The 24270-nt window shown below is 39.8% G+C and overlaps 1 protein-coding gene across 1 annotated transcript in view; it reads left to right on the forward strand.

Annotated features, from left to right (window-relative positions):
• GMDS (GDP-mannose 4,6-dehydratase) overlaps window positions 1-23192 on the forward strand; it is a 350100-nt gene extending 326908 nt beyond the window's left edge. The window contains exons 10-11 of the mRNA XM_018076849.2: window positions 22621-22689; window positions 23069-23192. Coding sequence (XP_017932338.1) covers window positions 22621-22689; window positions 23069-23131 — 132 coding nt within the window. The 3' untranslated portion in view covers window positions 23132-23192. The remainder of the gene's footprint in view (window positions 1-22620; window positions 22690-23068) is intronic.
• Window positions 23193-24270: the final 1078 nt, after the last annotated feature.

Here is a 24270-nt window from a genome sequence, read left to right on the forward strand (position 1 = left end):
AGATGAAGGGACTGTAAGGTGAGCAACGACCTAACATCTCCTGCCTTTCCTTCAGGAGATGACACCATTTTGAACATACATGAAACTCAGTAGGAATTAAAGCTGCAGAGATCAAAGTCCTTTTTCTACCAGCTTCCATCTGCTAATAATTCCTCTCTGAAAATAGGTTTCTTTAAAGGTCTGAGGTTTCTTTTTTTCCAGTTCGTATTCAAATGATGCAATGACAGGAGACACCCTAGGGTGTTACCACACTTTGAGAGGTGACTTCAAGGCCAGCAACACTCCCTGCATGCAACACTACCTTGCAGCATTGTCTCATACCATTGTCCTTTGTTGCTTAAATATTTGGAGAGGTCTGTCATGCTTTGTTATTGCATTTCAGCCTTTGGGAGAGCATGTAAGACAGATCCCTAGTGGAATACTTCAGCACTTGACATGACTTGAAAATTCTTCACCTGAGATTTGTCCAGACAAGGCATTTAGCAGGACATACCAAATGCCTCTCACACTTACAGTAATTTGTTCAATGGTAACCCCTATTATATACAATTTATTTTGATTCATTGTTGCTTCAAACTGCATTTTAGGAAGAATTACAAGGGTGAATTCATTAAATGAGATCCTAATTTTTAGACCAATATAAACCACTAGGAGCTCTGTTAAAGGCAGAACTGCCAAAAATCAAAAACAGGTTTCTATGGTTCTTGGCATAGGGGAAGCTGCTCAAGTTTGGTTCCCAGTAGTTATTTAGCACTTCTAGTATTTTTGTTGTTTCTGTTGCTGCATTCAACTAATTGCCAGGATCTTGAGGAATTTTATTCCGTGGAGACAAATGCTGTATTATTTTTTCCAGGCACTGTTAAATCAGCAGGAGTTACTTGTATGCAATGTTAAAATAGTATTTGTAGTAATATGATATGTGTTTTATTACTTAGTTAAAATTATGTCCATGGCCAAGCTAGGTCAAAATGATACTGTGATTCTTCAATTGCCAATGAAAAAGTAATCATGCTCCAATTTGTGTAAGCATTGTTCCCCATGCACACAGTCACCCAATCAAAGGTCCTACTTACTTATTAAATGCTGCCTTCTCTTTGGCTGCCAGCAATGAAAAGTAGAAATGCCTCTGTATGTTAGTGTCCCTTTTAAACACTTACTTGGCAGAAGTATTTCTCATCTCCATTTGCAGGTGTTTGTAAGCATTATCCATCATAACGCACAAATACAGAAATAGTCTCTGTGACAGTCAAAGCACTCTTTCAGCTACAGGTCTTAACAAAACTGTAGTCAGTTGCAAAAATGTGGACTGACCTTTGGGCATCATGAATAAGAGCAAGCAAGCTATGAGGCACAGAGTAGCAGCCATATGTTCATTATCTTTGACTTTAGAATGCTTGGCAGAGATGTGTCAAGTGTCTCATTCAGCTTTTCACTGCTGTGCAAACATGTGCTAAAATTTAAACTTGCCTCGTATAAAATTTAGAGAGAAAACAGCATTCTCCTAAAAGAGAACTGAAATCTCTGAGATTTGGCATAAGAATGGACTTTAAGGCTCAGAGTAACCCCTGAGTCATGCAGCAGATGGATCCAGTTAGCATCAATTAAAATATGAGAACATTGAGCTGGTTTGGCAGAGAGTTATTGTGGCAGGGGTGGGAAGAAGAGGTCCTTCAAGGAGAAAGTGTAGTAGTAAACCCTACTGCAGAATCTTGCAATACTGAAATGTACGTCTTGTTATTGAAATTAACTATCATGAAGAGATATTTTGAATACTGCACTAAAAGAAAGGTGCAGGATGGACTCTCCCCCACTGCAAGTAGTATCAGGTAACATCCTGATTAAAAAAAAAAAAATACAAATTTCTTTCCCTTTGCTTGGGATTCATTGGAGAGTATCCAAACTTTTATAGTATCAACAAATAAAGACATAATCTGATAAATGGAGTTTAGCTCCTTAAAAGCATTGTAGAAAAATCTTCAAATCTGAGTTTGATTATATGGCAAAAGGAATTTCTGTTTATAAAACAAAAGCTTCTGTCTTCCCACATGTGAGGACACTGCTTGCATACTTTAGAGAACTACTGGAATAAAAAAAATTAATAACCCTATTGAAGAAAAGGAGAGGTGGCTCATTTTTTTTCTTTTTTTTTTCCTGATAGCTGGTACTTGCAATAACAAAAGCATCTAAAACCATGTGCTTCCAGTGTGTCTTGATTTTGTAGGTATAGGACTGTTTTTCAGAGGTTAATTTCACAATGAAATATGAATTTTTAAATAGAAATATTTCTTAACTTCAAATAGCAATGTCTCTTCTGTAGGATGAAATAATAGTCCTCTTAGATAACTTGAAGATGGTAGAAATGAAGTAGCAACACTTGCATGCATCTGGCTTACCTTCTGTCGATACAGGCAAAATATTCATTGTTTATTTTAAACCCCCAGTTTGTAGTTACACCCCTTCGTTTAAATACACCAATTCGAAGAAGAAGAAAAAAAAAAAAGGCTGAAGGAAGAATATTGCTTGCTGTCTCTTTTCCATTCTGTAATTCAGTCCCTGCCTCATACCTGACAGTGCATTTGTTTAAATACGGTAAATACTTTATTACATGTAGCATGATCTAGGTCTTGATGGGGCATTGTTTGCACACAACCAAGCAGGTGTTAAAGCTCCTTTCATAATCTTAATGACACGTGAGCATCTCTAGGACCTTCAATGAGAACATCTACTTTTCAACAGAGACATCCCTTTTTTTTTTCTGAGTGCAGTCCCTTTTCCTGCCCATTTTGTCCTTATGCATGTAGAGCACAGCACTTTTCTCCATCACTTAATCTTTGTTTCTCTTCATCCATGCTGTTCCCCAATATCTGTAGGGTAAGATACCAAGGTAGCTATTTCTAGCTACACAGCACGTGATTTAGAAGACATATAGGCACAGTTGTCTTTGTGGACAGATATCTTCCACTTAGAGACCCCTTAGGATCCAGCTGTATCTCTACGGGAACTGTTGCAAAAGAAAAATGCATTTGGTTAACTGGGAAAAACACAGTGGAAGTTTGGTGCTCAGTTCAGGATGTATGAGTTCACTAGCCTCACGGAGGGACAGCTTGGATTCCCCACCAGCTGGGACAGAAATAATATTACAGATGCAGGTTAAACAGATCTCTGCTGCCGCTTGAAAGGAGGGTGAGATTTCGCGTGTAGGGCTGGTCAGACCACCATAAGTGCAGCAGAGGAGGCCTGGCCTGTACAATAAGAGACTTCATTGGTCTATACTGATGGTCCATTGAGAAGGTGGAAGCTTGGTAAGGTCTATTGAGCTGGCAAAAAAGCGTTCCTTTACAACTCCCATACCCCAGGCTGGTACACTCATAATTTTCTGAAACAATTGTTGTTTACACAAAGTTTTCCACGTTTGGTCTTTCTCCAAAATGAAATTTCATTGTCAGGTTTTAGCAGAAGCCCTGCTGTTGCTGCTTGGGTGGGCACATGTAGGGAAGAAGGATCTTTTTAAAACATCTGAATTTTATCATGCAGTCAGAAAAAAAATGACTGAAGTCTGGTACTTGGAATGAATGGAAGTATTTGCTAATACCAAGCACAGCTGAGCTTTTGCAGGGCGGTATAAAATGTATATTGCTTTAACCCCTTTGGTTAAGGTCAAGAATGAAGTGACTCAATGTCCTGGCTGGTTACAGACATGTTGTTCCTCCATGAAGAACTGATTTGAATATTGAGCTGTGGTTCAGTGTTGTTGATTTCAACATGTGATGGATCAACCCCACAATTTAAGAGCAACCATAGTTGTCCAGAGAACTTGCAAGCCCTCCTGGCAGAGTTGTGCAAGACCAGAGGGTAGTTTGTTTTGTTTTGTTTAATGGGGTTGTAACCTTGCCAAGCAAAAAGGCAGACTGAACATCAGTAAGGACAACTTTTTTCCAGTTTTTATGCTCTGCTGAGATCACAACAATCTCCAAGAGCAGATCTCTAAGTTTTGTAAAAACTGGTTTTGGTAACATGTGTCTTTGGGGTGTTGACTTACAAGCTTGCATTTCCACTACATACTCATAGATAAATCAGGAATTTTATTTGAGGCTTGCTCTGCAACCTTAGAAAAGTATTTTCACCTTTTTTCCTACCTCTAAGGGGTCTAGAATTAGAAATTATCTGACACCAAATACTGTGTAAAGATAAGAAATTACTGTTGTTATTATAGAAATACGGAACTGTGTGGTTACTACAAATACTGGCTTTATGGCTATCATTACTATTATTGAATTAGTAGTTGTGGAAAAGATCTATAATGTAAGAGGAAATAGATGACTGAAAGGAATAGTCTGTTTGACTAAAAAGAAAGAGAAAGGTATTAGACAATTAAGAATCCTCTTTATGGTCCAGTCCAAGAAGAGTATTCAGTGAAGTTATATTAGTCGTAACAAAGGGGTCTTCCTGGTAGCAAAATTGGAGGTATTCCTGCTATCATTCCTCCTTATTCTTATTGTCTACTACCACATAAGTAGCAAAACAGAAATTCACTGAGTCAGTTTGTACCCATAGTGAACATCAGCATCCTTCTTGAAAGCATTCCAGATGTAACCAGGGTCGTAAAACAAAACAGAAAGTTGATGGTTTTACTGTGATGTACGTTACAATCAAGCAGTTATCTGATGGATCATCTGCTTTTTATGATCCATGATGAGAAATATAGCTGTCATATGAGGAATAGATTTCTCATCATAAAACTTACCTCTGTAATTTCAGCACCTGAGTAAGTGCTGCCTCAGGTGCTGATTGTGCTAGTAAACCCTGTCTGAAGAGCGATTTCCCCATCTGTTTCTCCTTCTTCCAACTAAATGCACAGTTTGGCAACAAGTGTGTTTCTGCAGTTCCCTTTGCTTCAGCAGCTGCTGCTATTAAAGATCTCATATGAGGAGGTTCCTGTTGGATAGCTGCTGATGCAGGAGTTCACCTGGGGAAAGAAAAGCCTTGTATGTAGGTCGGTATTTCTGTAGATAGCTGGTGAAGCAATCTCTCATGAGAGTGTTAACTCTCTTGTGGTGCAGATCTCCTCAAGTCACTGCTGCCACTGGAAGGGGCTGAATTCAGGTATGTCAGCTCAGGTTACCAGTGTAATAGGTGAGAGAAAAGCTCCTAGTTTATGTAGGTTTTGTATCTCTGCTTTGGTTAGGCACTTAACTTGACATTTGGGTTAGGTGTCTAAAATTAGAGCTCTCAGACCTCTCGTGCCATATTTATATACAGCATTTTCTCAATGGGAGAAAACAAGATACACATTGAGGACATAAATCAAAACATCCAGAAAGTTGCAACGATTTCACCACTATCCATAAGACTTCTGGTATAAATCACATGGATGTTAAAAGTGAGGAAACCTCTTCATCTAATGTGATGATTGAACCACAGGAACAAATTTTCCTCTCAGATTTGTGTTGTGGACCCCCTATGTTAGGGAGAGGTTATATGTTTCAGTGTGCTGACAGACGCTATTACATACTGTGCTTTATTCACCCCTGTTCTGCTGGCCTCCAATAGCCCTTTGCACCTCTGAGTCTCTCTGCCTTTGGCACTTTTGCTGGTGAGACTCCCAGCTGGGGGTGTGGTTTAGCTAAAATGGGTGCTTTTCACCAGAAGAATAAATTATTCCTGTACTACTGTCTGAAAAGGGTGGATCTGGAGCCAATTTAGTGAGCATAAGTTACAATTGACTTTGGAAGTAATAACTTATACTTTGAGCTTCCTTAGATGTATAGCCAAGGAGCTGTCTGGCTGCATGTGTTTTTACACATCTTTCAGCTAAATTAGAAATCCAAGTGCAAAACCTAATTTGTGGAGATATCTTGGAGATTTTTGACCTTCCCAGAAATACTTTAAGGCCACAAACCAGTCAGAGGGTCTCCTAGTTTCATCTACCCTTTGTTTTTGGGGGTTTTTTTGCCACATATGACACATTGCTAAATAGTGCATGGAGTTTATTATATCTTGATTAATGAATCTGAGTATAATTTGCCCCAGTCCTGGCAAGCAAACTCTGCTGGAAAGCTGATTAGTGAAGAGAGCCAAATTAACTGAACACCCTCTCCAAAGATGTGACCAAAGACTGAAGTATATTCATACATGTCAAAGGTAGAAGAGCCTTAGGAAAGCAGAAGATGGGGATTTCACTGGGCTGAGAAATAGGAGGACAAGGGGTGGAGCCTTTAAGGAGATGGGGAGGAAGGTAATGGTGAAAAAGGAAAAAAGCGTAGTAGAAAAACATCAAATGGAAGATAAAAATAACCATGAATTGGAGATATCAAGAATGTCCAATGATACTTGGTCCAAGAAGGAACCAAGCTGGGTATTCATCCTATGTTATCTGTTGATGCTGAGAAAAAAGAGCTTAAACCAAACCCTGAAGTCAAGGAGAGAATTGGCGGTTGAGTTTAGTGGTCCTTACATCAAGTCAGTGGAAAAAGGACTAAATCAAGCAGAGATATAAAACGCAAGAATACTGGCAGATGGGGACAGTTCCTTTCTTCCTACTTTCAAATTTATGAGTTTAGCCTGGTGGGATACTACCAGCAGTGATGATGAACATTACCATGTTTGGCTGTATTTAGCCCACTCGGTCACTTTTTGGCCAGGCTCCTGATGATTTCATTGGGAAATTGCATGAGAATGTGCAAGTCCCTCCTCCCCAGAAATGGCAATTCCCCCAAAAAATATTCTGTTAGATAGCTATTACTGAATTGCTGGCATACTTGTAGTACACTAGTTAGCACCTCTGATGAGGTCAGTTAAAAAATTCCAGTCTTGAATATAGAAAGTAAAGCACTTACGGTTTGAGGGAAGAAGAGCTTTATTTCAGAGAGGTGCTGAAATTTGTATGAAAATACATAACTTGAGGCACACACATGAGCAAAATTACCCAATGAGAACAAGAACCATCTCTAAATGTTCTTTTAATATGTGGGCTTTAATGTGTTAAACATTATGTATGTTGCTACACTTATTTTTCTTCTTATGTAGACAGGCACGAGTCTTCCCTACATTGTACTTTATCTAATTCTTACACATGCAAAACACAGACCAAGTAGGAGTAAATCTAGTTGGTTGCACCTTTTAGTTAAATATATGAATAACTATTCTGGATGTAAAGCAGCTGAAAACAGTGCTGTTCTTACCTAACATTTCCATGTCTGCTATCATGAAGGATCACACATTTTACACAGTTCCTACACAATAAGAATTGCAGATGACGAATGTCCCGTTACTCATGTAGCTGGTCATTTTTGTATGCAATTACCAGAATTGCATGCTCAGTTCCAGTAACCATGTGCACGAAAATAGGCTGCAACAACCTGCTTAGGGTTGTTAATAGCATGGTCCGAAGTCCCAATCTTTATTGTTTTGTTGGTTTATGCTGGTTTTGTAAGGGAACTGAGCTAGGAATTAGCTTGGTTGTTGACTATTCAAGCAAAAGGAGACATACACCTGCATGTACTGCTGGGGCCACAGGACTGCAGAATTTCTGCATTGACCTGCATATGGTTTAAATACTGAGCTGATGGACCAAAAGAGAAATACTGCACCAGGTGGCCAGCTGTAGTGCATGGTTTAAATAAGGAACACGCAATTTCCGAAATTTTGCGTTTAAAATACATACATCTCTAACTATCAGTGTCATAGTGAGGCATAAGTCTTTGCCATAAGCAATTCAGAGTCAGGCTGCAGTAGTTCAGGAATACTTAATTGGCATTTCTCTTTGTTGCATATCACTGTTCTCATCAGTTCTAATATGTGTTTTTGTTCCCACCTCTACAAACTTCTTTGCCTTAAAGGACTCATGAAGGAAATAATTAAAAAGCACATAGAGGAAAACTGTCTGAGCAGAAGGGGCAGAAATCCAAGGTGCTGTAGGGAGGTGCCCCAAACACTCTTTTGGATGATTATTAATTTTTTTCTTACTATTATTTTATGACACTGTTTATGTTTAATTACTCATGTTTTCCTAACCTGTCTGACAGGCATAATTTGAAGAGCAATAGTAATGATCAAGTTGTGGAAGTGCCAGCTGCTGCCTACGTGCTCAAGCAAGCATAGAGCAGGCAGTGTCAGGAGACAGTACTGTCTCTTGATTAGATCTGAACTTCTGTTTTTTCACATGGATGAAAATGATCCTGATTGTTATTATTTAAATATAAACTATGCCAAAAGAAGCTGTGAAAAATCAGAGTGCTCTCAGTTCACTGCCTGTATGGAATAGTAAGTTCATGGGACTTTACTCCAGTATATGCTGTTAAAATGTAAACTGGTTTAGTTTTAAACAATACAATTGGTCTATTTGGGTCTTTTTAGTGTAAACTGCCAGACATCCCACCCATTTAGGTTACTATGATTTTTTTTTTTTAATATTAGTGAACAATTTCAGTCTTTATACTTTCAAATCAAACATCAAGACCACAGAAGTTACCTGTTCTGCCATATACTGCATGATAGTGCATTGTGAAGCTCAATTAGAAGAGGTAGTATTATTTTGGTTTGGTTTTTTGTCATTGCTAAAGCTTTTGGCTGTCTCATGCTTCAGTTGTGTGCTACTGAAGTGAGATGATGTGGGTAGCATTGCTGAACAGGTAGTAAAACATCATCAGAATGTAAAGTCCTTTTATACTTTTCTTATAGCAAGTGGAGATTTAATTATTATTTTGTGGATACCTTGGCAAAAGTTTAGAAAGTGTTGAGCAGCTTTTGTGATAAGTTTGAATGCTTTTGTATTTCCTTTTTTTTTTTTTTTTAATGCATGGGGTGATGCACTTCTAAAAAGTTCTGATGAAGTCTGATGCCCTTTGGAGTAAAGATGAAATCACAGGAAAAAGGAAGAATTCTCCTGTAGGCTGCAGTATCAATGCACTGCAAGGTCCTTTCTTGCAACTGGTACAGTAAACCCTTACCTGAATGACGGGGAAGGGAAATAAATAGCTGTTGTTATGTTTTGCCAACCTCTGCAGTCCTGTAATTAATACTGTATTATCCTTTTTTGTTTTGTTTTGTTTTCATGAAGCAGAAAGTTCTGGTGTCCTGTGGTTACACACATCTTAGCCTTTTCACATATTAATATTTTGCTCTGACCTCTTACATTTAGAAAAAAATCTCTGTAAAGATGAAAATTAGGTCTTTAGAGAACAAAAGACACCCCAATAAACTCATGAGTTCTTTTACTCTCAAGTCGATCATAGGAACCTGGAGAGGAAAAGTTGAGCAAGCAATCATAATTTTTTAGTATCGCTGGAATGAGTATTTGATTTTTGTGTGAACGAAGCTATAAAAGTAAATCTAGGGCAGAAATAGAAGTGAAAGTCTAGACAAATAAGAAATGCATGTTAAATAAGTCACCTGCTGCATCAAGGTGCTATATGACCACCTGTCCTTGGAGCAATTTGCTGCTGGTGGGCTGCTCACTACAAATCTATGGTACAGACTCACTCAGGTCAAATTGTGCCAGATGCACTGTGATGTGAATGCTTTGGCTCTTTTATCTGTAGTAAGCTATACATCAGAGAGAAGTGGTGAGACACAGCCTGGGTTCTCTTCTTGCTCCTCCCTCTCATTCCAAGGCATTGGTCAAGTCCCTAAATCATCCTGCCTCCTAGCTTTATAAAATGCGGATGACAGTGCTTTCTTCCCATTGTAATGTCATTACTATTGCTTAATTATATAAAATCTATATTTTCTCTCTCTGCTGCTTGATTATATAAAATCTGTATTTTCTCTCTGGTCCTTCATTGTCATTGTAGTGCTGCTGTGAAGCAGTTCTGTTTTGACTAAGTGGTATTACATCTAGTTGAAGTCTTGCTCAGGTTACAAGTGGAATGAAGCTGCCAAGATGTTTATCTAGCTTTCTTCAACTGCTCTTTCAATTCTCAGTAGATATACATAAGTTCTGTAATTCATGGCCTTATGTGTTCATATGTATTGCCATTACAATGGAATACATCAAAGAAAGTAAACCAAGCCATAAGGTTTCATTGGTGACCCACAATGGAAAAGAGATGCGAGCTGTCAGTGAGTTCTAACTGTATATTCCATGAGGTGATATTTGACTTTGATAAATTTTCAGAGAAGGGGCTGCCATTTCTGTGTTTGTGCAATGTACAATGGGACCTTTACCTGGCATCTCTGCCCTGCCGAAACGTGAATGAAAAATAGGATTACTTGTCTGAGGAACAGCTCTGTCTTTCATATTGAAACTTGGCAATAAATGGTTCCCGTGTGAGTGGTCTCAAGAGACACTTTCCTCGTAAAGGAATGAAGTGATTGATTAGGCATCTCACATTTTAAACATTATACAGGTGAAAGCATTGAAATATTCTGAGCCCATACCTACTGCTGTGTATGCCTGAGTAGTTTGCTTGCTTTTTAATTGTGGAACTAAAGAAGTTTTGGTAAGTAGGGCAGGACCACAAGAAAATGCTAACCGTTTTCCTTCTGTAACACTTTTTCATATTTGACTGCTGCAGGGTGAAAAATAATAAAGAATTTTTTTGGTAACAGATCCAAAATTCCTTTCTTGTTTAATTGAAAGTGTTTAAGAGAAGAAGGTCATTGAGAGGACAGATTTCAGGAAGTGGTATTTGCATTTGGTGATGCTTTGGAAAGAAACAGAGCATACTATCCACGCTTTTAAAGTATATATGGTGAATGCACTGCCAAATCTGTGGAATTTTATAGGGAGCTACTGTGAATAGTAATAGCAGTCAATGAATCTGCCTTTTACCTGTACTGTGAAACTGGCACTGTGAGCTTTAGGAGATCTTATTGCTTTTTTGAAACTTATTTCAACATAGTTTCAAAACTGTCAGCAAATCTCTGCTGTGTTACCAGTAATATGAATTGTCTCCCAGACCCCTGCAATATTCTATGCAAAATTCTGAGTGAAGAGGAAGCTGGCACTGGTATGCAATGGACTACCACTAGAAAAGAAAAAGGAACAAATCTATGAGGATACATAGAGAATACCTCTATGTATTCAGAAAAAATATTAAAGCAAAAAGAACACTATAGTAGAAATGAGAACAAAATCTCAGTACAAGATGACATATTTTAAGGATGAAGGAGAGATGGGAAAGTAAGGCCAGATTTATGATGATGTTTGTGAGCAGGACATTGATTCTCAAAAGATAAATGGGACGAGCTTGAATGAAAGAGAAAGACTGGGAGACGCATCAAATTAGTACAGAAAAATGTCTTAAAATAAAAAAAAGATACATGGGATTTTACAGGAAAATAAATTTGCCAAAACATGGGAAAGATTTATACAACAAAGAAAATTAGAAAAATTCAATACCAAGGGAAGGGTGGAAGAAAACAAAATACTGATCTTTAAAAGACAATAAAATAGTTGTATTCATTTTTTTGATTTCTTGGAATATTGTGGTGGGTTTTGTGGTCTGCTCTGAGAGAAAGTGAAAGATGTAATAGGAAAAACTATGATTTTTTTTTTCCCCAGACTTGCCTGTGCAGGAAATGTAATAGGAAGTTATTTTTATTAACCAAGATCACAGAACATGCAACAACAAACTACCAAGAATGGTGTGGAAAATCCGGTTATTTTTCTAGTCAGACCAGAAGAACCTGTGGCCATTGACCAGCAGGAGCCTAAGGGTCAGATTATTAAGCAGTGAACTGGATGGCTACTGAAATCTGTGTGTCTTTAAATACACACCAACAAACTTAAATTACAGCAAAAAGAAATCTTGAACACCATGTAGCTGATTTGTAGCCATTCATGAATTGCTTTGTGGTCTGTTTAGTCTACCTAATCAACACAAACAGAAGACTTGTTTGATCTCATTTGCAAATGTGAAGCCAATTGATTTTACGGCAATATACTTCTTGCTCAGCAGTATTTTTCCACCAAGACAGTCAGGTTACACTGGTCACCAAAAACTGATGAGCCAGAACAGTGAGAGCTTTGGATAGACAGACAGGGGGTTTGGCAGAGTGTTTTGGAGTTTGTCAGGAGGAATGCGTAGCCATGATGCTGAGTGTGCTGGGAGGACTTCATCCTTTGAAAAGCTAGGACAAGCTGTGGCAATACTCAGCCCACATCCCTAGCACACTTGTAAGGGACCATGAGATGAGGAAGTGGGGAGCACAATGCCTTTAGTTGCAGCAATCAAGCATGTGTTTCATCTGTAAAGGACATATGCGGCTGTCTACCTTGTCTGGACTTACCAGTGAACAGTGTTTTATCTTAGCAGGATTGGTTGAACACACATGCAGAGTAGAAACATGTTTGTTTATGGGCAGGAAATGCATAAGCTTTTTAATGAATAAAGTGTGAGTTTGAAGCATTAAATATGAGCTGCTTTGTTGTATGCCAGTACCTGCAAAGGGTTATTCTTTGTAGTGTCCTACTTGGACTCAAACACTAAAGCTTTCATCAAAGCAAATCTGATTATTTTGCACATGGTTTTCCTGAAAGGATGTTATGATTTTCTAGATGTTTGGTGGCTGGTGATAAATTAGGCTTTTATGATGTCATGTGAAAGGCCACTGCTTGGACTTCCTTCTCTATCAAGCATGCTGGAGAATACATTTGGGACATATTCAGCTTCAGAAATTATCCTACCTTGTTTTATTTTAACCCTTTTGTGGACTCTTGCTTGTTCTGTAACTGTATTCAGTCAAAGATAGCTTCACTTTTGCAGACAGAAGGCACAGGGTATCACATCCTGAGTCCTCTCCATATGGGGACTTGGAATTTTTTTTTTCCCTCAGTTCTTGAGCTCCCTTTAAACCTCTCACAGCTTAAATTCTCTCCAGATATTTTGCCTTGAAAAGGGTTTTCAAATCAGATGGAGGTTTTATTGAGAAATTGGAATGCAGTGACGGGTGGGAGATGAGGAGATGCGTTCCATAAATTAGATTTGGTTTATGACCGTTTAAAGGGGGGCTGCTTCTAAAAAAAAAGCCAGCAGTAAAAACAGTATGTAACTTTGTCCAGAGAAGTGGCAGCTCCCCTCTTCATCCTTCGTACTGCAAGGAGGGAGTATTTTACAACTGCTTTTCAAACAATGAGAAATGACCAAACATCCTCTATGCTAACTCTTATGTACTAGTTAATCCATAGCGGGAAGGAAGACGGAAGAGAGAAATATCCATCTCCTCTCTGTCCTTTTCCCCCCAGTCTTACACATGCTTCAGAGGGACAGAGGTTCATATATCAATATAGCAAGTAAAGAAAGGAGTATCATCTCTCCTGCCCAATCTCAGTCACAGCCAAGCCTTCAGAGTGGTGAAGTGAGCACTGAGCACAAGGCAAAGACAGCAAATGCTGTTACAGGTGGGTTAGAACTTTTCAATGACATGCTCTTTAGATGAAAAATTACATTTTGAGTAAATTAATATTTTTATTAAGTCAAATATAACAGCAGACCCTTCAAAAAAAAATTAATGTCGTTTTGGTGTTAGCAAATGCCATGATTTTTTCAGAAATCTGAATATCCATGGGCTAGCAAAATCACAACAAACAATGCATCCTGTACAAGAAAAAGAATTCATTCTAATGAAGTAGTAATATCCTGCATTCATAGATCTACATTCATTAAATTGCTACTTAATGCTCTAAAAGTACATAGATAAATATCTATAGAATACAAGATCACTGTCCTTTGATCACTGTTTTGTTGGTTATCACTTGGTATTTGACTAGCAATGATAACAGAATCTGTTTACATTTCCAGTATATTGTCATAAATGAAGTACTTTTTAGTGGAAGAAGAGAAGAAACTAAGTAGGCTTGCATCATGGATTGCTGGGGTTATCAGTTTTCCTACTCATCTTGGTATGTCAGCCAGTGAAGACAGCTAAGCCTAGGGTCCATATTCCATTTCCAATGAGAAATACATTCGTTACTGAACAATAAACCCAGCTGAAATCAAACAGCTTCACAAAGAGATTTTCTGATCTTTGCAGAAAGACTGATAAGAAAACTAATCAGAGTGGATTTTAAAAAAGGGTGAGAATTACATGAAATAATTTTTAAAAGTACCATGCCCTTGCCTAAATAATACATAATGTGTGCGGCAATAAACCCATGTCTGATGAGGATATTATTATCTTACTTTCACCCACAAAATAGTTGCCAGAGTGGAGAATAGGTGAAGCAAGAAGAAAACACTGAACAGTGAACAAAAGCAGGACTTGAAGATACCAGTGAAAAGAGAAGAAACCTGTTTTTTTCCTGTACTATGGCTGATCTCCACCCATATGAAAGAGGCTAATCTCTGATAGAGTCTTGGTTTTTAGTGATGCAAATGTGACACATTTGGCCAGGGAGCCTGAAGAAGCATGCTCATGTACAACCTCCCCAAAACCTCTGCTGTAAAAGGAAAATTCACAAATGCTTCTAACCCATGTCGTGCAAAATCTGTGTTATTCAAACACCTCTTTATGCCCAGGTTAGCGTGAAGCACGCAAGGGTCAGCTCACACATCAGCAGCCAGGCTACAGGGCAGTGGCAGTCAATGGAAGTGATACCACCTGTAACCAGCATTTGCAAAGAGCAATTCTATTTTGTTAAAAGAGTTGGAAAAGTTCAGCTTGGTTCATAATAACACAGAGTATATAATTAATTGCTTGCATTTGAGCAAACATACTAAAGATTTTTAGCTGTGATGTGTGTGTTCAGATGACTTGGTATGCCATATCAGAAAGAGTTTCTGCTGGAGCAACTCCAGAGGAGGGCTGGAAAGATAATCCAAAGGAGCACATCTCCTGTGAAGACAGGCTGAGAGAGTTGTTTAGCTTGGAGAAGAGCAGGCTCTGGGGAGACATTAGAACAACCTTCCAGTACCTAAAGGAGACCCACAAAAGAGATGGAGAGGGACTTTTTACAAGAGCATGTAGTGATAGGACAAAGGGGAACAGGTTTAAACTGAAAGAGGGCTTAGATCTGATATTAGGAAGAAACTCTTGTCTGTAAGGGTAGTGAGGCACTGGAACAGGTTGTCCAGAGAAGCTGTGGATGCCTCCTCCCTGGAAATGTTCAAGGCCAGGTTAGACGGAGCTTGAAGCAAGCTGGTCTAATGGAAGGTGTTCCTGCCCATGGCAGAGGGCTTGGAACTAGATGATCTTTAATCTTCCTTCCAACCCAAACCATTCCATGATTCTATGACTGTCTCCAGCTCTGATACCTGAACTATCGTAATTATGGCCTGTATGTGGCAAACGGAGTGAGTTTGATCTTCTTCCTTTCCTCCAGAAGTTCCCTGCTTTTTCTGCAGAGGCATTCCTTTGAACTAGAAATCATCTTTCTGTTCAGACGCCTCTGGCATTTTGCAGAGCCATGAGCTGAGGTTACAACTGCACTTGGATCCAAGCTGGGGAACAACTTCCAGGTCTTCCCAGGAGTGCAAAATTGGGCCTCAGGGCAAACTATGAGGGAGGGAAGCACCCTCCTCACTGCAGCCAGCTGTGGTAATTTTGCTGTTTGTTTCCCTCTGCTGTGGAGGAAACACTCTTCAGACTGCCTCATGCGTGGCAACCTGAAAAGCAGCCATGGTCCCACTTGCAGCGGGATGCCCTGGTACAGAGCTATGCCAATCCCCATGCAGGATGGTTCCTGATGAGTGAGCTCAGCGCTGGATCCAAAGTGAGTTCAGCACTGGTTTCACGGATATCAGGCTGTAATTCGGGAGGAATTTTATCTGGCTAGAGGGTCGCCAGTGGCCAAGATGTTTTCTCAGGCTTCACTTGGCAAATGGACAGACCTGAGTAATGCTTGGCCCTGTGAAGGGCTCTTGGGCCTGCAGCTCGGCTAGTGCTCGCACCGGGGCCAAGGGCTGCACATCTCTACTCCCAGGGACCCGCGGGATGCAGCCTCGCCTTGGTTAATGTGGCATCAAAGCGATTACGGTCCGAGGACAAGCCCCCCGAGGCACCTGGGGCCAGCTCCCCCTGCTCCACCGTTTTATCTGTGGTGTCGTAGGGGCTGCCAGGACCGGCGCTGAGTGAGCCCATTTCCCCAGAGCAGAGCATTGTTCCTGGCCTCCGGCCGCCGCGTGGCCTCGCTGATGGACAATACCAGCCGTCCCCGACTTCCTGAGCAGACCAGACAGCTTGCTGTTTTCTGCGAGTCTCTTATCACCCCCTGTCATTGAAAGAGAGGTCTGGCTTCGGCTTCGGTTTGGGCTGATAGGCAGCAGCGAAGTGGAAAAGGCGCAGGGGAGGGAGGGGAAGAGGAGGAGGAGGAGAGAGAGGAGCTCCATTACTGTTATTATCGCCCTAATGTTTATTGCTGCTTCGAGTTCATTTGCCTTAACCCTTTGGAAGCTGGTCAAATTAAAGATTATCAGGCTGATAAGATAAAGCCACTATTCTAACGCCCCTGGTTCCTGGCGAAAAAAAGAAGGATGTGCTCAGGTCTTATATTGACCATGAGGTTTGTGTTGATGCCTTATTGTTGGAGTATAGTGGGGTCCCGAGATAAGACTTTGCCCTAAAAATGCCCAACATTCGCAGCCTGCCAAGGTCCATCAAATGCACAGGGGCTGAGCACCGTGCAGAATCAGTCCTTTCCTCAAGTCATTCTTTCCCCTCCCCTTCCCCCTCAACATGGTTTTAGTAAAGATTAAACTTTCTGAATAGGGAGGGGATTTGCATAGGAAAACATGTTGGGGAAAAAAAAAAATTATGGCTCTCTTACTTTCAATGGCATTTAGTTATATGCGAGTTTCAGCCTATTGGTTGCTTTTGCCTTTTCCTGTGGTTCTTTGCGAACAATACTGTCTTTCTGCAAAAGACTGCTGACCCAAGAGTGGAAAGCAGTCTGTTCATGCTGCATTAAAACAAATTTAGATCAGGAACCAAATTCACTGGCATTCTTCTATTCCCTTGGTATCCTAACTGCTCCACAACTTTGCTTTTCTAAGAATAGTGGAAAGAAAAAATGAAAACTGAGGGACAACACATTTTGGCTCATCTTAAATTCCTGAAGATGTTTACTGTGTTCCTTGTTAGGCTTGGGCTTCGCTCTTGGATATGTTTGATTTTCAGTCTCCTCATATTTACTGTGGAGATAGGAATCACTTTATAATTACACTGGGGTTTTTGCTGTTACTATAGATATTATAACAAACACTACCCTTTGCAAAGAAGTCAAGCCAGTGCTCTCTCTGCCTCATGGATCTCCAGAAGTACTCGTAGAGCAGCACACAGGAGACACAGTGCTTATTATTGTGACTCCTTCTGGGGTTTGATCCAAGTTTAGCTAAACTATGCATTGAATTTTGCACCAACAAGGTGCATGTTTACAGGCTATACAGCTCTGCTTAATGAAATCTTACTGTTTTACTTAATAGAGTGCACAGGGAATAGCTTGGAAGAAGTCACAGTAACTGTTCTCCAACATTGCATCTGGGTTAAAACATGACATCCCTGGGCATGGTGGCAAATGTGATAGAACACTAGGGAATGGGGGTAAGGTTGACGGTGAAAGAACTGCCTAGCAATGCATGCAGCCACCAGAGTATGTGCAACACTTGGACAACAAGTGTTCTCCAAGCAATAAGCTGCAGCACATGCCCATATATACTGTGACATTACTACTGATGTTACTACTGAGATATGCTACTTGAACCCTCATAAAAAATACTATGAAAAATGCTCCAAAAAGGGCACAAAAGGGGAGACTGTTTCGTAAGACAAACTTTGATATATACATAACCGCGATAAAACTTTTTAACAGGGCCTGTTGTGATAGGACACAAGATAATAGGGCAATAGTTTTAAACTAAAAGAAAGTAGATTTAGACAACATATAAGAAAGAAACTTTTTATGATGAGAGTGGTGAAACCCTGAAAGAGATTGCCAAGAGAGGTAGAAGATGCCCCATCCCTGGAAACACTTGAGGTCAGGTTGGATGGGGATCTGAGCAACTGATCTAGTTGAAGATGTTCCTGCTCAGTGCAAGAGGGTTGGACTGAGCATTAGATGAGCGTAAAGTTTAAAGGTCCCTTCCAACCCAAACCATTCTATAATTCAATTATAATGATGAAAATGCAAAACTGCAAGCTATCACTGCCTAATTTATTGATTTTTTCTTTTAATGGGATGAGTTAAACGTGAAAGGTGACGGTTTTAAGAAGGAAATAAAGAAACTAAAACACAAGTGGGGCTTACAGGAAATTATGGTCCCTAGACTCTTAAAATCCTTTCTGACAAAACTTCTTGAGCAAAAAAGTGCAAGACTAAACATGCAAGCTAGAGCCTCCACCAAGCTGGGTCTGTGTTCTTTGCTTATGGGAGCTCTGATGTAAAAAATCACCTTCCAGGCGGTAATGTTGATTGTAAACGTAACCCTGGCTGCTTTTCAGATGCAGTAAAACTGTTATGTGCTTAGATCAAGTTTGTTTATTTTTAAAGGTAAAGCCTTGTCTCTGCTAAAGCAAGTGGAACTGGGCACAGTTCCATTGCAGGTGTTTTACTGAGGACTTGATCGCAGTTTTATTCTAGTGTAAGAGAAAGCAAAAGCTGGCACTGGGTGCTGGCTTCAGTAAAGGCACATTCGAGAGAGAATCAGCTGAGCTGTAGTAATAAAGGATGCCTTGGCCTTCTTTCAGGCCATACTATTTCCTTTTTCTCACATTGTCTTGAGGTTTTAAATTTTCAGTCAAAGTTAATTGAATGAGACAGTGATACATTGCACAGTGAAACCAGATCAATCACTGCACGAGACATAATAGGACTTGCAATGACACTCAGAACAAGAGCTTGGGAAATGTGATATTTACATTAAAATATTTTACATTTTTGTCTCATGATTTTAAAATGCTTTACCACATTGTGTAACAAATTTCTCTCTGCTTATCTGTATGTATTTTTGTGTGTGCATTTGGACAATAAAATTGAATAATCATAAAAGCAAATTTAGTAATAAAGGGGTATTTTCTACATAGTTACACCGCCTCACTTACAGAAAATGTAAAATGGAAAAATTTGCACAGTATAAACTCGTTCTGTTCACTGAGAAACAGTCATATGACAGTGAGCTACACAGAAAGACATAGGAGAATTTACTCTCAGGTGGCAACAGGGAATTTGACTGCTGTCTTCCATCTTCCTTCTCTTTAAATATTTACGTGGATGTTGTTTCTGACTCTTAGCTTGCAGGTAAAACTTGTCATTACTATTCACGTATGTTAACTATTTGCATGGAAAATAAGGGCTTGTTCCTCACAAAATGGATAACTAAAAGCAAAGAATGTTACATTCATGATCTGAGTACTGTAAAAACAACAGAAAGCCTTAACCAGTGTTTTCAGGTTGCAGACTCAGCTCAGTATCTAAATCCTCAGAGTTTTCATGGAGTCAAAGGGTTGGGTTTTCCTGTCAGTATGTAAAGCACAATGCCACAGAACAAGTTATCCTTGGAACAAGGAATACAAAACATGAAGTGGTGTCATTTCATCAGGTGCTTTTCCATCAGGAACAGGGATATGGGGTAGTTTATATTCAGCAGCAGCTGTTTTTCAAGAACCACCCCCCCCCTCCCACCAAATCAGCCCCTTCCTCCCCCCAAAAATCCAGATTTTCCCCTGTGGAACTTCACCTCTTCTTTCTTTGCTTTCTGATTTGGTTGCACCTCCAGAAAGTGATGCCCTGGCACTGAAAAATCAATACACTTTAATGATCAACATACTGAAGGTTTTTTTGAGCGGTGTCTTTTTTTGTGGATTTTTTCCTTTTGGGAACCTGACAGATGCATCTCTGGTTTCAGTGAAAGACTTAAATAATATAAACAAGCAGTCATTCTGTTCCAAGAGAAGCTTTTTTAATATTCTTATTTTATTGTAATTACCTTATTGTTTTCATATTACGAGCTACTTGTAGAAAAATACAGGAAACATGACTGCAATACAATCCTTTAATCAGGAATAGCTTTGTTCCAGTCATCACTTCCATTCCATGTTGAAATTTTGGCTAATAAGAATACAATCAAACCTCGAATTTAGGTGTAATATGGTGTTAATAGTATGGCTTAATTTGATCTCTGTACCTAGTAACTTCTGTAAGTGAACCTATTTAAAAGTGCCTGGGAGATATTTTACGCTATTTTCAAGTAAACAAACAAAGTTTAGCATTTCTCAGAAGTACACAAACTTCTTCAAGAGAGCCATTTTTAATCTTTTAACCTAAGTCAGCTGGGGAATTCATATTATCATATATATTAAATCTTTCTTTTTCTCTCTCTCATTTTTTTTTCACAGATTATGCCCTAATGCCCTTAATGCATCACTTTTAAAGCATCTGAAAGTTTAAGGGAAAAATGTATTTTTTATACCTACATGGATTCAATACACTAGTTGTTTGTGTGATCTCTGTGTATAATCCAGCACTGCAAATAACTTTTACAGATTTGCAACCTCCCCCCACCCTTATTTTGGCCTATTCAGCAGATAAGTGTTTATGTTTTTGAATGAAGGGCTGGAATTAGGTAAAGCATTTTTTTAGATAAACTGTTTTAACAAAAAGCATTTGTCCAAGAAAGTTAAAAGACTGCTCCCAAGCTGTTCAAAAGCAGAATGCAGCTACATATAGCAGGCCATGACAATTCATTCTATGCTTCACAGTCCATTTTTTTTTTTAAATAGGAAGCCGGTATCCTAGATAAGGCTCAATTGCAAAGAATGTATTCAATATGAAAATTGTGGGTGTAAAAGTTTTACTTACATAACATTCATAAAAATTAAAATCTAAGTTTTACAATATGGCTTTTATGACTTAAAACTAGGTGGTGTTAAAACACTTCACTTCTAGCTAATGGCTTGAATTAGGACAGAATAAAAAAGCAATTGTTTTTATACTGAAATTAGTATTTTAAGAAGGATTTCCTTGTTTCCAGACACATATATATATACACACGTATGTAAATTAAACTGAACTCCAGATAAAAGGCATACCTCCATGAGCACATTAGAGTCTGATCCAAATTTTATCAAAGTTAGTAGGCGTCTTTCCCATTTCAAACCAGATTTTGTAATCCATATTCACACGACCCTCCAGGGGATCCCTCAAGTTGATGCGGTTTTGCATGACTTGGCCTCAAATGTCTGGTGCAGTTTCAAAAAGCCCATTATAGGGCTGCAGTAGGAAATCATTTAGTCTAATTTAAGGAAATCATGGCATTTTTTATTTTCATATCATTTTGTTCTGATCCATCTGTTTACTCTTTTCTAAGGGTGAGCTGAAATGTTTTTTAGCCTGAAGACTGAACTAGTAAAAATGCTGCCTGGAATAAGTCTGGGCAGACGTGTTTGTTCCACATCCCCTTCTTCAGTGCAGTATTTCCTTTGGTGGATTTCCTCTGCTCCTGGAAGCAAGCTGTCTAGCTTTTTGGAGCAAAATTATGAAGAAGAATTTCCTACATTTTACTGCACAGGATGAGGTGATTTTGGAACTTAACATGACCTGAACCACATATGCACAAAAGAGAGCATCTGAAAAATGTAACGTGCAGCAGTACAAGTTAAAAAATCTAGTCAGAAAATGCTCCTTAGCTCCACTGCTGGTCAGGGGGTAGAAAAGGGAGGAGAAAGGCAGACCATGCATTTTTCTGGAAAGCTTGCTGTGTTACCACCATGAAGTCAAATGCAAGAGGAGAATTCAGCCTTAGCCTTGTTGTTCTCTAACAAAACTGGGTCTGTCTGGTTTTCCTTAAACCTAGACAGATATGATTTTAGTATTTATTGCTACAGAAAAACACAGCTTGTGAGGAAAAAGAATATATTTTATTAAATGAACACATACAGTTGGAAAAAGCTAACTGTTTAAACACATTATTTGAAATTTAAAGAAAGATGAGGTCAGGTTTTGCATTCAATTAGAAATGCAGTCAAAGGAGCTTTTGCCTTTGCTTAATTTTGTTACATTATTTTTGATGAGTGGTTGTGGGATTGTTTTGGTGTGGTAGCACTTTTAAGGATACTTGAACAGTAAGGTGAACATGACCAAAGTCTTGGTTTCTGTAATGCTTTCAAGATAATTTCTTTTAATTTATGAGATATTTAGACTTCTATTTGCATGTGGATGCTCAAAATACTATAGAAGAAAATTAGTAGACATTCAAAAGCTGGACATTTACTACTATTGCATATGGTTACCCATATCCATTACAGTCTTTCAGCATCATCTGTCTGTGATCATGTTTTTATTTGAAAGAGACTAGTTGTCATGTTTGCTCTGTGATTTACATTATTTAAACAAATGGGGGAAAAGAGAATTTGAATCAGCTCATTCACTAGCATGACTAAGACGTACAACATCATCTTACAAAATGTTCACCATTATACGGCCATAAGGCTGGAGTTCAAGCCCTGTGCACACACAAGAAACAGAGTAACTGTTTCAGTCTGAAATAACCTGGTGAAAGCATGCTGCCTCCTGGTGAATTAATAGGCATATGAGCTTCCACTAAAATTGCATCTTGAAGAGAAATATTTTGTCTTCAGAAGAGTCCAGCCCTGGCCATGCTTGGCTCACAGAGAAGTATGAGCAACGGGGAGGCCATCGAGGTGGGGAAGGTGACGGTTCTTGCAACACCTCTCTCTTCTTTTCCACAGGATTTTCTGCAAGGGGACTGTACCAAAGCTAGGCAAAAGCTGAACTGGAAGCCAAGAGTCACGTTTGATGTGAGTGGCTTTTCTGGAGTGCTTTGTACCTGCTGGGTGTTCACATCCTCTAAAAGCAATTCACAGGGAGGGGGAAGGGAGTGGGGGACCTCTGTGTGGGACAACTTGGGCACACTGAGAAACCCCATTTTTGGTGAACCTGCAGGGGTTCTTGCTTTGAAAACAGCAGCCACTATTGCAACTATGGGCACCCCAGTGCAAAGCAATGCACTGACACACACAGGGCCAGGGCTGCTGTGGGAAGAGCCCAGCAAAGCCCCTTCCCCTCCTCGTTCTGCTGTGGGGGACCAGGGGGCTTGTCATGCTCTGGGGCATTCCTGATGTACTGCCTGTTTGCCCCTGCACTGGGGCCCTGATCTGTCTCTCTCCCTCTTTGCAGGAGCTGGTCAGGGAGATGGTAGACGCTGACGTGGAGCTCATGAGGAACAATCCCAATGCCTGATCCCTGGCTGGGCTGGGCAGGCATCAGAGGAGCCATGCCAGGGATACAACCCATGGCCAGCACATGCCAGGGATACAACCCATGGCCAGCACTGCCATGGGGTTGGTACCTGCCCCTCCCTGTGACGGTTTTATTGTTGGCCTGCCTGTGTGTGCAAACCCGGTTTTATACCTCCCTCCACCCTCCACATCCTCCCAGTGCCTGTTGCTCCACAGATCATCCCAGGGTCAGCCCTGCCTGGACTAACTCTGTATCCTGCCATTAATTAGAGAAGGGTCATACTGAACCTGAAATATTGATCAGGTAACAAGCCCACTGATTTAATTTTTTAATTAAGACTCATTTTTCTATTACCTAGGACCTCTAGCATGTTTTAAGTACTTTCTCCCATTTGAGAAACAAAGCATCCCCTGCCCTCCACCCCACAATCTCCCTCTCCTCCAACAACAACATCAGCAAACCTCTGGCGCTAACATGGGCTCACCATCCCTCCAGACCTTGCTCCACAGCTTCCCCTCTTTGGTCTTTCCTGAACAATTGTTGGTTTTCTTTTCTGCAGCCTTACCTCCACCCCAGCGGCCCATTTCCACCACTTGAACTCTGCAAAAGTTTGGATAACTTGATATAACTTGCAGTGAAATCGCCTTTTGACCATGCCGAATTAATTCCTAATTGCTGGAATTGCTTTCAAACCAGTCAAGCCGGGGCTTGAATGTGTTTTTCAGATCTTCATTTCAGAGTGTGCATGAGTCACAGAAAGCCTTTTTCTCCCGCACCACCTCAATCTGGGGGGTTTAGGGTGTTTTGGTTTCTGACCCCCTCTCCCCAGAATTAACCCATTCCCATTCCACCCTTTTCCTGCTTACTATAATTAAACCTCAGACGGGAACTTGAACCATCTCAAAAGATGACTAAAGAAATAAAAAGAAAATAAATAAAAAAGTTTTAAAAAAATAGAAACTTCAAGGTGAGTAAATATTTTTTTGCTTTTTGTGCCAAGGTACCCGGGTTATCCAGAGGTCGTCAAGCCCATACATTTCCCGTTGGTTTCGGATCTTCCACCCATCAATTACTCCCATCGTTTTAGCTTTTTGCCTGGAAGTAAGCAAAGAATGAGAAACACAAGCGGGACATACACA

The sequence above is a fragment of the Manacus vitellinus genome, unplaced genomic scaffold, assembly GCF_001715985.3.
Source record: "Manacus vitellinus isolate BGI_N305 unplaced genomic scaffold, ASM171598v3 scaffold_33_pilon, whole genome shotgun sequence".
Classification (NCBI taxonomy): Eukaryota; Metazoa; Chordata; class Aves; order Passeriformes; family Pipridae; genus Manacus; species Manacus vitellinus.